General features: G+C 42.2%; 1 protein-coding gene across 1 annotated transcript in view; it reads left to right on the forward strand.

Annotated features, from left to right (window-relative positions):
• The window catches only part of IPMK (inositol polyphosphate multikinase), a 30,965-nt gene extending 16,482 nt beyond the window's left edge, over positions 1 to 14,483 (forward strand). The window contains exons 4-6 of the mRNA XM_050334716.1: positions 3,300 to 3,472; positions 10,278 to 10,359; positions 11,445 to 14,483. Of these exons, the coding sequence (XP_050190673.1) occupies positions 3,300 to 3,472; positions 10,278 to 10,359; positions 11,445 to 12,079 (890 nt within the window). The 3' untranslated portion in view covers positions 12,080 to 14,483. The remainder of the gene's footprint in view (positions 1 to 3,299; positions 3,473 to 10,277; positions 10,360 to 11,444) is intronic.
• Positions 14,484 to 14,695: the final 212 nt, after the last annotated feature.

The following is a 14,695-nucleotide window of genomic DNA, read 5'->3' on the forward strand; positions in this document are numbered from 1 at the left end:
TAAGCAGGAACTGCAGTGGATAAGGTGAAGAACACAAGCAATTTATTTCCTCACAGAAATATTTAGGAAGAACCACCAGTCTTCCATACTGAAAAAGTAGAGAAATGGATGAAATTGCTATCTAAAAAGGGTGAAATGTATGAAATGTAAATGAAAATATAGGGTGTATGACAGAAAAGATGACATTCCAGTTTCAGTACAGTTTGTAAAAACACTGTCCTGTTCTGCTGAAATGGAGGTAGAGGTGGATGAGATGCTGTCTCCTTAAGCTTATCTAAAATTGGTTGGATTTGAACTTTACCTTCCCTGGCATTGTGGGCTTTTGGAGTTCATTCACAAAGAAGTGGAAGAATTGTTATAAAGATGTAGGAGCCATCTGCTGCTGAGTTTTCTGGGTTTGGCTACCTACTTTTTGCCCATGCTTTTATTTATTTTTTTTTTTTTAAGTGACTTCACTGCTGCTCACTTCATACCCTTGCCTAATTTTGTTGCCTAACCTGAGAACAGGGTAGATAAACATAACCCAGCTTCAAATCTTTCTTTTCTTCATTTGTTGGTACAGGCAGTTGAGGCTTTTCTCTGTTTATTTCTGTGTTTTGAGAGACGTCTTCTAATTTACGAAAATCAATCAGATGCCTGCAGTGATTTTGTCACTTCTGTCTGCAGTGTGAACTGAATACCCTGGTGTATCTGTGCTTGTAGGCAAAGATTACATGCAGGTACCCCCAGGACCAGGCAGTGGAAGGATGTAGGAGAATTTATCTCTGAAAGCCAACAACACTGACATGACAGCACTACCTGCATGAAAAAAACACGCCCACTGTTTTTCCTCGGTGCTTGTTTATCGTTCATCTGCCCCCCACCACTGTGGGGGCCTTCAGGCACATCTGCAGGGACGTATCTTCTCTCATACCTGGGAGTCAGCCTCTCTGGGATGGAGGAGGAGAAAACACATAAGACATTCCTGAGGAGATGTCTCTTTCCCAGTCAGGAAAGCTTTCTTGAGCGACATAAACCCTTCTCTCCTCAAAATGAATCTTCTGGAAGGTTCTTCTACACTTAACAGTGCTGAAGTGGTTCATCCAACACATGCTTGCTGAATTTTTGGTGGTCTTTTGGTTTGTCTCCTTCGGGTCTGTAATAAAATATGTAAATAATATGTCAAGCCACATCTTCCCACCACTGGTAAATAGAAGTGGGCAGGGCAAGTCTGTGATGAATGATATATATGGTGCAAATAAGCACCAAAATATTACCAAATACACCCATGTGTAAGCACTTGATCTGTTTTCCTGAAGCTGTAACGAGAAAAAAATGACTCGTTGTGATGCTTTATCCAGGGTGGCTTTGCTCTGCCCACAAGGCCAGGCAGCTTTGTGTGAGCAGAGACGTGCACTGAACAAATGGAACAGTCCTAATTCTGAGCCAGCAGTTACCTAATGAGAAAGACTTAAATAATTCCAAAAAAGTGCGAGAGAGATGGGTAATTTCTGGATAATTCACGGGCTTTGCCAAATAATTAGTATTTCCCAGGGCTGGTGTTAGCTGTGAAGCTATTTTAGTGCTTCATTTTTTAAAAATAGCTATTGTTACGTTTTTTAGGAGGTCAGTAAGATAGTCTAGTTTAACAAATCTGAAATTAATGAGGAACTAAGCAGTGGCAGATATTTAGGACTTTCAAATATTTGGGAGGTGCTGAATGTTGGTGCTGTATGGTTAAAAAGAGGGAAGTAGACCAGTGGAGCAGTGGACAGGGGGATATCCATGGGTGCTCATGGAAATATGGAAATGTTTTACACTACTTTCTATATGGTTATGTTTTATATGAGTCGATGAAAACATTGCATCTAAACAATTTGTATCATTTGTGGCAAGTTGCAATTTGTGTAATTTCGTATTTGTAGCAGTTTGAGTCCAGAGCGCTCACAACGTGATCCAAAGCATTTTGGGGTTGGTGGAGAAGGACTGCCAGCCTTTTTTGAGATATTTTTGTGTTTATTGTCTTTCCTCACCTCGCATGGCAAACCTGTGGCTCTGTGCTTTTGAGAGCTGAGTTCTGAAAACGTTGAACTTCATTTAGTTGTTTCCTGGATTGTTTTAGAATGGTGACACAAATCTGTCATTTGCAGGGATTTCTGTAGTGTGCAAGAAGGATTGATGTGAAGGATGACGGATTTTTAACAATTTTTAATAACAGGTAGCTAACAGGTTTTATGGACTCCCCAGGTTTTGGGAGTGGTTCCCCAAAGTCCTGCAAAAGCTGTGCTAATATCTGACTGAATTAGACCTCTGTATAACTTCCAAGTAGTAAAAGTGGCACCTGCCTGATACAGAATACACTGCCTGGTATGGAGAATATTTGTCCTGCTTCTTCCTTGGGGATATTCCCTGAGCAAATACCAAGCATGTTTGCTGCCTGGGGCTCCTCAAAATGAGCTACAAGTTATTTAAGCTTGGATGTATTCCTGCAGTTGTTAGTTAGTGGGTGAGCTAGTCGATATTTCCTGAGAATGACTTTGCATTCACAAGTTGCCCAGTCCCATTCATACACAAAACAGGCATCTCAGGCTCAAATTAAACCTGTTTCAGACTGATAAGTACACGCTTTGGGAAATTGGAACATTTCATGATGGTGTAAATTGGAACATTTCATGACGGTTATCATGGTGGTGTAAAAATTGAAGCTCTCATAGTAATAAAGTAATAAAATAATAAAAGTCCCTGTAATTTCTTTCTTCTTGTTAGGGGAAATGAAACATTGCTTGTTTACTTTGTCTTGACTCTTGACTGGTTTTGTTACCTGGCTGTACAGCTTTCAAACAAAAAACACTTCGTGCCTTTGCTCTTTTTAAATTTGAACTGGTTTTTTTGCTTTGGCAATTTCATTTTAGATCGTGCTGCAGGAATGGGGAATAATACAATGTTTATGTATTTGGACTGCATTAAGTCAAAGAAATACACATGTTGAATAGGCTATGCTAGAAAGAAAACCAGAGTTTAAGTTTGTGCCTGGTTGACAGGTGGATTTGAAGAAGCAGATGCGAAGAATTAGACCTGTGTTGAGGCTGTGTTGCCTTTGTGCATGCCGTGAACAATAAAGCATTTAGAATTTCATACCAACAGAATTTGTAGGTGTCAGTGTTTGGACATAAATCTGACTCATAAATTAAAACTCATGTGATGTTAAGCCTTAAACTGTTCACCTTCCTCCCAAGGAGCTTGGCTAAAGCTCTGCTTATTATTTTGCTTTCACCTTGGCAAAAGTCTTGGTTCTGACAAAAGTTTTGGTTTTTTGACAGATACGTATCTAAAACTGGAAGATGTGACCCGCAAGTTTAACAAGCCTTGCATAATGGATGTAAAAATAGGTCAGAAAAGTTATGATCCGTATGCTTCAGTGGAGAAGATACAGCAGCAGGTCAGCAAGTATCCGCTGATGGAAGAGATTGGATTTTTGGTGCTCGGCATGAGGGTAAGAACTTGTTTTGTCTTCACTTTCAGCTTGTGCTCAGGCATCTTGTTCCACACCAGGTACAGTCACTGGTTTTCCTAGCAAAGGACAGTCCTCCTGTGTTTTATTTTATGTAAATAAAGCATTATCTGATGTGTTGGCAGTCCTGGCATTAACTGTTGTGTGAAACCTGCTCCCAAACACTGGTCTGGTTCGTACCAAGTGTTTAACTTGGCTGTGTCCCTTACAGGAAGCTCTTTGCAACCTGGGCACTGTATATGTATACAAGAGAGGGGCTGGGTATTTAAAACTGAATATAGTTGCAATTAATTCTTCACCACCACAGCAGGTATTTAAAATTATCAAGGGGTTTTTTTTTACATGATTTTTCTATTTAGGGAAGAGTAAGTAAGCTCTCAGAGGTGATGCACGTAGCTGTAAACAGCTGCTTATGTTCTGCATTTTAAAAAGCTTTCCATCAGAAGGAAACCTCTTTTGATGCTTACACCCTCAAGGAACAGCTGTCAGGGAAGGTTAGTAGGGCATGGATGAGGCCCTGCAGATGTCTGCACTAACTCTTAATTACTCCTAGAAATACTAAGATTCAGTGTCTGTGTATTGGCTACCTCAAAACTTCATTGTGCAGAAAAGCTGTACAGAACATTTGTGGCTTAGTAACAGGCGTGTGTTGATGTTAGTGCTGAGTTCCTGATGCAATCCAAAAGTGTTTTTTTCTGCTATGATTGGTGCAGAAACGTGGGATTTTGTTTTGATGTGAGATTTTTGCCTTCCTTCTCGCGTACACAAAGCCAGGGGGTCCCCAAACTCTGCGTCGAGATGCATAAATGGCTGAAGACCTGGATAAGCTTCCTCCTTGCTGTTCAACAGCACCCAGGTTGCACCAGCTGTTTGAGCTAATCCTGACATCTCTGTAATGTTTTGTGTGGAATTGCCTAAGCTCCCAGCCTGAACTCTGCCTTGAGATAAGCTGCTACAGCTATAAATTATAGCGGTCATGTGTAGTAATTACGTAAAGCCCACGAGCAAGAACGGGGGAGCCGGCTCCGAAAACAGCCAAACAGTTAGGACGGAAAAGGAAGGTTAGAGATTATAGCTTTGGATTTGATCTGTGTCATTACATAACCTTTCTTATCTGCTGCGTGAAACAATGTACTCTGTGTCCTTTGTTTTGTGACAGTGCAGGAGGAACGATTGATGGCTTCCGCGCTGCGCTCGTGACTGCTGTTTCTAACACGCCAGTTGTTTGCATCTTTGTCCCGCTGCAGGAATTTTTTTCGATCTCCCCTAATTCAGACTGGATGTGTACTGATGATTTCCCCCAAGCGGTGCAGTTTTCCATCCAGTGTTTTGATTAGATGAGATTTGGGTTTTGTGCCTCTGGCACCGAATTGCGTGTTGGAAGTTGTTTTCCAAAGAGAACTGAAGAGGTTCCTCCTCCCCTCACGCAACGCTTGGCAAAGTCTGGATTCACGAGGCAGTTTCTCTGCCTCTTGATTATGGCCTGTCTGCTTGCTTTATTTTTGCAAGGTTCCAGCCAAACTATAAAACATTTTCCTGAATGCACATGCACTGCCCAGAACAGCTCACGTGGTGGATGAAGTTTGCTCGTGTTTGTTGGACAAAACATGGTGTAACATGATTCAGGAATTAGTCCATTCAGTGTTATTTTTAATATGTAGGTGGGCTTGTCTCATAAGTTTCTATTTTAGAAGGGCAAGAAAGAGAGGGCTGGGAGAAACAGAATGGTTTTTTCTAAAGCAGCTGTGGTATAAGTTGTCATAAAGAGATACAAACAAAAAAAAGTGTCACAGGTGGGGGTTTTACCCCAAAACTTACTTAAGAGTGTGTTTTTATCTCCAAAGCTATTGATACAGCTTTTTTTGATGCACTGGTAAATAAGCAGTCATCTGTTCATATATCAGATATGGATGGTTTGCCCTTAAAAAGTGAGTCTCCTGTCTGGCACAGCAATAATTTATGTACATAGTTCTGGCATTTGGCATGCTAACACATATTTATCTTAGACACTGAACAGACAGAACAAATGCATGGAAATGCATTTAGAAAATAAAGTTACTGAAATAACACTGGCTAAACCCACATTGCCATATTTAGTGGAGAAGTTCCTTTCTTTAACAGATGCCCCATCCCTGAAAGCGTCCAAGGCCAGGTTGGACAGGGCAGCCTGGTCTAGTGGAAGGTGTCTCTGGTCTAGTGGAAGGTGGCAGTGGATTGGAACTGGATTGTCTTTTAAGGTCCTTTTGAAACCAAACCATTTGGAGATTCTGTGAGATTGGACATGTTTTGTTATTGAAGTGGTGAGAGTTTAAATATTAGCTGGAAATCTCAGGTTCTGTTGCAATAGCAAAACCACAAATTGTAATACGGTTTCGGTAGTAGACACACACATAGATAAGAAATCTCTTGAGCACAGATCATTCTGCTTGCTGTTGAGTACAAGCAGAACGTGTGGGCTGTGCTCTCATTTCAGATTCGCAGTCCATTTGGAATCCACAGTTCCCAGTTTCTGCAGGTGTCCTTTTTTTTTCCAGAAGATCTCGATTGCAATCTATTCCACAATATTTCTGAAACGCTTTTTGAAGCAGTGTAATCCGTCATTGACCTCTGTTGTGTGTACCTGTGAACATGCAGGCAGTAAAGTCTAATAATCAAAGTGGGTTTAGAAGTGAATTTCCTAATCTACAGCACATGTTTCTGCGGGGTTTTTTTTCAAACTGACTATAGCTGAGTCTGTTTTATGAGTTCTTCATGAACTCTTTCTAGTATTGTGATAAGTTTCATAAGCTCTGATCTGTTAATAACAAGATTTAGGAAGGGAGGAGTAATGAAGATATTAAATACCAAGTCTAGTGTTCAGATTCTTCTGCACTAAAAAATTACCAGAACTGGGTTTTTTACATTTTTAAGTCTAATTCGAGCTTTGATGTTTCAGAAAACAGGAAGACAAAGCAAAGCAAAAACTAAAACCCAAACAAACAAACCACCTTCCCAACCAACAAAACACAAAAACCTCATAGCAAACCAAAGGAACTAACCAAAAGCTCTGGAAAAAAACTCCTCCAAACCCCAGAGCAGGTATTTTTTTTATTATATGAAAAGGAGGCATAAAAGAAATGGTGAATTTTCAGAGCAGCAGCAATCAGGGATGGGATGTGTGTACTTTCATTGTGTACATTGTGTTTCATTATCTAGCAACAACAACGTGAGTTTAAAAAAATAAAAGTCAGAATTATGGGAGGTGTTGTTTAAATAAATAGTTTGGGATAACTGGGCCTGCTCTCAGCAGCAGTGATAGCGTGAGAACATTGCAGGGATCTCAAATTAGAGAATGTATTTTCACTCTGCAGGCAGGTGCCCTCTGTTGTGCTGTACCAGGCCTGCTCAAATAGGTCGGGGTTGTTTTCCTGGGTTTCAGTTGTGTGGATTTAGTGGATATTTTTGGCAGATGTGAGACAGCTCTGCGAGTTTACTGAATGGAGATTTTTGTTTGTGCTAGCAGTCCCCCAAACGGGAAATAGTAGTCTTAACATGTATTTAAATTGTACTTTCTGGAAGTCAGGGAGCTGCCCCAGGTAAGTATTTGAACAGTGTGTACATTTTTCTGCCTCACCACGGAAGTTGGTACTGAATTACCATAATTAATATTACATGACATTTGATACCTACTTTCCTGAGTTTAATATCCTAAAGCTGAAGACACAAGGTTTCCAAACTGTGATTTTTTTGGTGTGCTGCCCGTACAGAGTCACTGCTGCTGCCAATTGAAAGCCTGAACCTGTTACCGTGCTGGATTCCAGAGGTGATTGTGCAGGAACCTGGCTGAGTGGGAGCTGCTTGGAGGCACCCAGAGGAGCCTTCACATTGTCAGCCAGAACAGCTCTGATCTTGCATACTGAGGATATATAAAAATGACTGATGAAGCAGGAGGCAGTGTTTTGCAGCTCATAGAGTTTTCTTTGTCTTGCACTCTGCAGTGAACCTCCCTGTGAATACAGAGCAAACACATAACAAGCTGTGGCATATGGATGAGAAATGAGATTTCCCTGTCTAATCATTTCTTAGCTCTTGGTAAGGATCTGACTTATCATCTTTCTGACAGAAATGGGCTGGTACAGGCAGCAGCAACAATAGGGATACAGAAAAAGCTTGGTTGAAAGGAAATGTAATTTTGGGAAGAGTTAGTAGCAGGTTAGTGGAGGTGACAGCATGAACAAAAGCACAGTGAAGCAAGAGGTCTGTCTAATAGGAAGTTGATATCGGTCTCCTGCTCCTCTGGCAGAGCCATCGTTGTTTTTGGGGGGTAGGTGATGGTGGAGCAAGAACTGATGAGAGATTATTTCTGTTTGAGGTGGGTTTCTGTTCCCTGGCTTTCAGAATGGGGCTTAATATATTTGTATTTGAGTGAGGTTTTCCAGGAGTGTTTCTTCCAGACTCTTCCCTGCAGCTGAGCAAAGGCTGGAGGCAGTGTGAAGAGACAGCTCTTCAGCTAACACTGAGGACACTTTCGTGATGATCCACATCTGCTGTCCTTTAACACCACCAAGCCTGCTGGTGACTGAGAGTGTTCCGAGTGCCTAAGGCAGTTAACTACATACACAAATAAACACTTGTGGCGTGGGTGTGGGACTTGGTAGTTTGTCACTGACCATTTTGTATAGTTAAAAATGCAATGTTAGTGCCAAAACAGGCACATCTGCCTGGGTGTTTGTAAACTATACAGAAAGACATTTTGGGGGGGAATGGTTTTGTGCAGATTTTGAGGAGAGGTGGGCTGACTTCATGGGAAACCCAGCTCAGAAGCCCAGGGGCTGAGGTACTGCTTCAGCATTTCTTTGGAAAACAAAGTGAGCTTGCAGATCTTAATCAGCATTTTTGAGCTGGTGCCCCTGTCACAAAAACTGCAGCTCCTACGGGAAGAGATAAGGTTCTGGTCCTGGTAAACAAGATGATTCCATCAGGAACTGCTGCACTGCTGATGTCTGTAGGAAGCTGCCTCTAGGCTGACTACATGAGAATGTTTAATCTCATTTTACTCGTTTTAATCTCAGATTAAGACACAGTGAGAACTTAGATGTTGTCATCAGAGTCTTTGTTCTCTTTCTAAGCAATATGTTTTTTCTTCATTTTTTATTTAGCTGCCTTTGACTTGTAGCTCTTTAAAAGGTTTTTGAAACTTCTCACACGTTTCTGAAAGTTACTTGGGTACCTGAAGTGTTAACATAAGTAATCTTTGGATTCCTGTGTAGTATGCTATACTTCTTTCATGAGCTTTGGGAAAAAACCAAAAAACCCAAGTGGAGAAAAGTTAATGTTCTTGTGAACCCAAAATCACAGTGGTCAAATGCAGTTTTAGAATAATTCATCTCTGCTGTGGTTTTCTGCAGTTCATACACATTGAGGCCTCAGTTTCTCCAAATATCATAACACTGAAAAGAGGGGTCATAGCAGTGGAAAGTGTCTCTGCTACCAAATGAGTTTAAACATTCAGGCTTACAGCTCTTATTTCTTTAGAATAACCAGAATGATTTACTGACACTTTGCTTAATGGTTGATGGCTTAAATCAGTTTCCACAGACTATGGTTTAAGTTCCTTGGGGACTTTGAATTTAATTATTCCTGTCCTGTTGTCAAAATAAGAACTATTTGAGGCTGTTCTTCCCAGCTACTTTGTGAAGCAGGAGGTGGGGACCTGTGTGCAAATGGATTTGTTGTGGTTTGGATGGGGGAGAGAGGTTTTGAGGTGAAGGGCTGCAATGAAAACAGGGAGTTCTGTTTTCTTTCTTTATTGCTCCCGTACCGCTCCTTTCTGCGTGCTGCTGTTTCACTGTCCTGGGCTTCATTTGTTGGCCACAGCAAGAAGGAGCCCCCAAAGCAGGGATTCAGGAGCAGGCACCTCACCAGTGTGCCCTTATCCTTGCTTTCCATGGGATCCTCTCTCTTTATGGGGGGTGAAGGGAATGGTGTGGCTGGGATGGGTGCCGTGGAGTTGGGTGGTCTGAACAAGTGCCAAGCACGGAGTTCCTGCCAGAGAAAACTGCCTGCTTGGTAACACCATTATTTCTGCAAATGAGAGTTGTCTACACTCTCATAAACAAATTATACTTGGGCCTATCTGCCTGGCATGTTTCTGCTGTGGAAATGATTTCAGTTAGAGAGAAAACGTGTCTACATGTAAAACATTTTCGAATGAAGTTCTTAAGCTTGTACAATTCCTGATATGGACAAAACTGTACCTGTGTGAGTTGTCTCCTTTTCAGATGAGAGCTCATGTACAGCTGTCGAGGCTGGAACCCAGCTTTTGCTCAGCTGCTGTCATTTATTCAGTGCAGCCTCATTTGTGCTGACAGTTACAATTTGGGATGGGTCTTACAAGCTGGGCCTTGCTGGTAGTTCTGTTTTGCCCTCGTGCTGGTAGTTTTATAGTTCCAAGAACTCGAAACAATTGCGTTGAAATTTTTGCTTGTTACGTCTTCCTGATTTAACATCCACAGTGACACGAGTGGGAGTGTGATAGATTCAGGTCTCCTCTTTGATTTGCAAGGCAGGGGCCATATAAAACAAGTTCCCTGTAGTGGGTACATTGCTGTAGCTTGGAGCCCAAGGGCTGAAGGGAGGGGTTTGGAGAGCACTGGAGGGCAGTGCTGGCCAGTGCAAGAAACTTAAAAACTGCAAGGGCTGGATGGTGCCCAGGGTTTTGTGGCCTGTCTGTGAGGTGTCTCCTGCTCTGCAGAAGTACTGGTGTTTCGAAATACATATGGAGATCCCCCCTCCTTCTCTCTTTCAGGTGTACCACGTGTCTTCAGACAGCTACGAGACACAAAACCAACACTATGGAAGGAACTTGACCAAGGAAACAGTAAAGGATGGTAAGGGGATTCAGGTGTCACAGTTCAACGCTCTTGGATATTTTTCATTTATTTGCTTATTTATAGAACTGGATGGAAAAAGTGTGTTCCCATTTTAAAAGTCCTTTGTCGTCCTCATGCCAGGTGGGCCTTTAGCTGTTCCCTGTATAATCTGAGCTACCTGTCAGTCTGAAACTAAGAGCACAGTTGGCTGTAACAGTGTGCAGGCCACAGGAATTTCCTCCTCATGTCTCTTTTACTACTAATGAGGGGGGGATAGTTGTAGAATTCAACTTCTTTGCGGCTTTGAAACTATAATGAAATAGAAATCTTTTCAAAGTATTAAATGTTTGTATATTTTTTTTATGTCTAGTTGTCTTCTGTGAATATCCAAGTGTCTTTTATATTAGAAAGCTACTACCAGTGCATCCTTCAGTTCAAGGGATCTTCTCAGTGGAAGTCAATCCACACGTTGCTCTGCATTAACCAGAAATAAAAATGCTGCCATCACACAGCTGTTTGGTGATAACTAATGCAAACTGCTCAGCAGTTGACACCTGTTAATCTGTTCCCTACCAAAGGTCAGAAGGGCACACACCAACACACTCAAGCTGCTTGAGACTGTTTATCTGTGGAAAATTTAATGGGTTTAACACTTGCCCCAAACTGTCCAGACGCTTACTAAATTAACTTGGGGAGCAGGAACCATGTTCTTTCACTGTTTGCTTGATAACATTTAGTTTTACTTACAATCCAAGCCCAAGCAAGTGGTGTTATACAGCAGGTGAGGTGACTGAAGGTATTCAGAATTCCTTGGTCCACTTCAGGTTTAGTTAATAATTGCCTGAAAGGAAACTATATATAAAATCCCCATTTCCTTGGTTTAAAGGGAAGGAGGAATTTGTGCTCCTTCACTGCCTGCTCCCATCACTTCTCAGTGGAGCTGCAGGTTGAGCTCTGTGGGGTCAGTAGCCCGAGGCAAGAGGCCCATGAATGCTGTGTATTCCTTCAAATAAGAACTGTCCTCATCCCAAAAGCAATGAAAATTGTTTGTTTTTCCTTTCAGAGGCGAAAATAATCCCCAAAATGCGTCTTATTTCTTGCAGGCATCTCCAGGTTTTTCCACAGTGGGTACTGCCTGAGGAAAGATGTGGTAGCTGCCAGCATTCAGAAGATTGAGAAGATTTTGGAGTGGTTTGAGGGCCAGACGCAGCTCAACTTTTACGCAAGCTCGTTGCTTTTTGTCTACGAGGGTTCGTGTCAGGCGACAACCGTGCGGCTGAACGATGTCACCTTGGTGGAGAAGAGAGGGGTGCCCAAAGGCGTGCTGTCGGGTGGAGACGTACTGGAGTGTAACAACAACATTCACGTCATAAATTCTACGGAGAATGGAAAAATTGAAGCCTCTGTAAGTAAAGGCTTGTCCAAGTTTTACGCACTTCACAAAAAGTCGTGCTCGAAGAGGCACCACGGTCAGCTCTCGCTGCAAGTTGAAAACTTGGAGCGAGGCAGCGTGTGGAAAAGCAGCACGTGCATTGCCCAGGAGCACCTGAATGGAAACGTTCTACCCCAACTGGAAAAAGTTTTCTATCACATGCCAGCAGAGACCAAGGAGAGCGCAAACGTTGAAGTCCGGATGATCGATTTTGCTCACGTGTTTCCCAGCAACGCAAAGGATGAGGGCTACATTTATGGCCTGAAAAATCTAATCACAGTACTTCAAAATATTTTGGATAACTAAATTCTTTGCTATGTTTTTTTTTTATTGGGGCCAATGGTAAAGAGCAACAACGTGAAGAATTTCTGCACTTGTAATGCTGTATTACTGGGTTTGTATTGTTCTATATTTTATTTGTCTTTGTACTTTTGGTAGAAGGGTTTAACTTTTTATATTTCACTCAGGAAAATAATTGATAGCTAATTAGGGAGTGTGAAAGGATGAAGATACTTGAGATATAAAGCAGGATAGGTGAATTAATGGAATGAAGTGTATATGGTTGTCTTAAATCCGAGGACAACCAGAAGCAGGGGTTATGTTAGTTCCTATAATGACTTTAGCATAGATGACATTTGCCCACTCAGCCTTGACACTGAGCCTCATCTCCATTAACAAGTGTTTAGAAAATAGACTGAAAGCTGTAAGGTGCAGGATGGATGTCCTCAGCACTGCCTTTGTGTTTACTTGTATTTGAATAACTGGAGTAACCCTGCTTGGAGAGGAATCCCATGCTGAGTCAGCAGTTTGATGCCTGAAGCATCAAAAAAAGTGTCACGGGCAGATAGTGCTGTTCGTTCAGCTCTGAGTGGGGGCCCTTCCCCCTTTGTGGGTGTTTGTAGCCAGTGTTCCCCACGGATGATCAACCACGTAATTTGTGTTGAGGTGCTAAGAAAATGCTGGAGTAAAATACCTTAAACAGGCTTAAACTGCACAACTTCTAGAGAAACTGTTAGTTCCTAAGAGAGCAAAGGTATGCAAATGCAAAATATTCCAGGAAGTAATTTTGTTTTAGGAGATTAAGCCAATCAGTTCATGGAGTGTCTGATGCTGTGATTAAGGGAAATGCCTCCTCACGCCACTGTTCTCACGTCCCTTCTCCAAAAACATCGCTGTAAGAGGCAAACGAACGGAACAGAGCGTTTTGAGTAAGCCTCTTGCCTTCTTCCAACAAGCATTTGCCACCTCTGCTGCCGGGGAGCACCGACTGGAGCCGTGAGCAGCACGGGAGAAGGACTCACCTGTGGAGATGGTTCGGCCCCGGAGCCACCGGCTGTGCCACCGCTCATGCTGGTAGAGCTGTGGCTCTCCCACCCCGGGCTACAGCAGCCACTGGCTTCTTTGAATGACACACGGGAGAGCTGTGTCGTTTTGAGAGCTGTCCCGTTCCTTTCCTTTCCTTGGGGGAAAAAAAAAATCAAGCTGTTTTATGGAATCCTCGCGATCGGATTGCGCTGCGTACGCGGCTGTGCCCGCCACGCGCGGGCAGGGAGCTCTTTGGAAAGTGGGGACGGCCGAGCCTTGCCCGTCCGCAGAGCGGGATTTTAATGCTTCAAAAGCAAGCCCCGGGACCGAAACGTTTTGGAATTGTGTGTCTTTTCCATGTGGACTTGACCTCGCTGCTCTCTCTGCACAGCGTTCTGCACTGTGCACGCGTCTTGGCAGGTTCTTCATCTGACACCCCTTTTCTGTGTTAGAAAGGAATTCATACTTTTTCGAGCAAAGTAGGCTGTTTTTAAATAAAGCTGAAGTTTTTAATTGAGAACGTGGGGGTTGGCTGGAAGGAACAGGGTGTCGCTGTGTGGTAGAACTGCATTGTTTGAACTTCGGAGCTCCCCTTGGCCAGAGCATTCAGGAATTAAACCAACTGTTGGTAACAGTGTCTGTGAAGTGTGGGAAAAGGGGCTTGCAGAGGAAGGGGGGGTGGGCAGTATAATTTTGTTGACAATTTCACGTGAATTACAGTGAAGGCTGAGGGGAAAGTACCAGAAAGAAAGGGACTTCTTTTTTTTTTTTTTTTCCCCTACCTGTTATTTCTCTTGCACCATATAGTTAATATATTCCCCAATCTCTGTGAATTAATTTAAGCCATATTCTAGAAAGAGTTTGTGGTTTTCTTTGCTTTGATGCTGGTTTCTCTGTTATGATTTCGTTGTTCTATCCCATAACACTAGAGTAGTCCAGGCTTAAGTGGCCTTGTATGATGAATTTACAAGGTTTTATAGAAAATACGGGCAACATCATCATTTTTGTCCTCTGTAATTCATCTCTTCCGGATTTTAATCCATTTTGTGCCAGAGAAAATCATACATTTGCCTCAAAGAAGTCAGTTATTGGAAAATTATCTGTATGCTCTTGGTACCACGAACCGTCCTGTTTCTGCTTTAGGATAAACTTCCTCAGTGTTTGAATGCTCTTTAAGTATTGATTGTTTCGTTGGCTATGGCAGTGTTTGTAATGCACCTGGAATATTGTCAACCTGTCAGAATATTTTGAATAAAAAAATTAATTTTATCATGTTGTTTTTTTTTTTGTACCAGTAGTTATTATGGATGTATTTCTGTTAATTTAAAAACGTAGCTTGAGAGACAATAGTGTTTTTTGTTGGAAGTTCTGTAAATAAAGCTTGCTGTAGAGGTGTTTGAGCGTAGTACCTACCAGCTGTGAGTCTAAGCCTGCAAAGCCCTTATATTTACATTGTTCTTGCACATTTCAGACTTGGTGTCTCGTATCTGATCCGATTGTTTTCAGTTACAGTTGGAGATGGGAACAGGACAGGCAGCTGCTGTGTGGAAATCATCCTGGGAATGGATAACAAGGCTTGTGGGTATTTCTATCCCATAAAATGAGGTCCCTACCTCA

The sequence above is a fragment of the Myiozetetes cayanensis genome, unplaced genomic scaffold, assembly GCF_022539395.1.
Source record: "Myiozetetes cayanensis isolate MyiCay16 unplaced genomic scaffold, myiCay2020 scf10, whole genome shotgun sequence".
Lineage (NCBI taxonomy): Eukaryota > Metazoa > Chordata > Aves > Passeriformes > Tyrannidae > Myiozetetes > Myiozetetes cayanensis.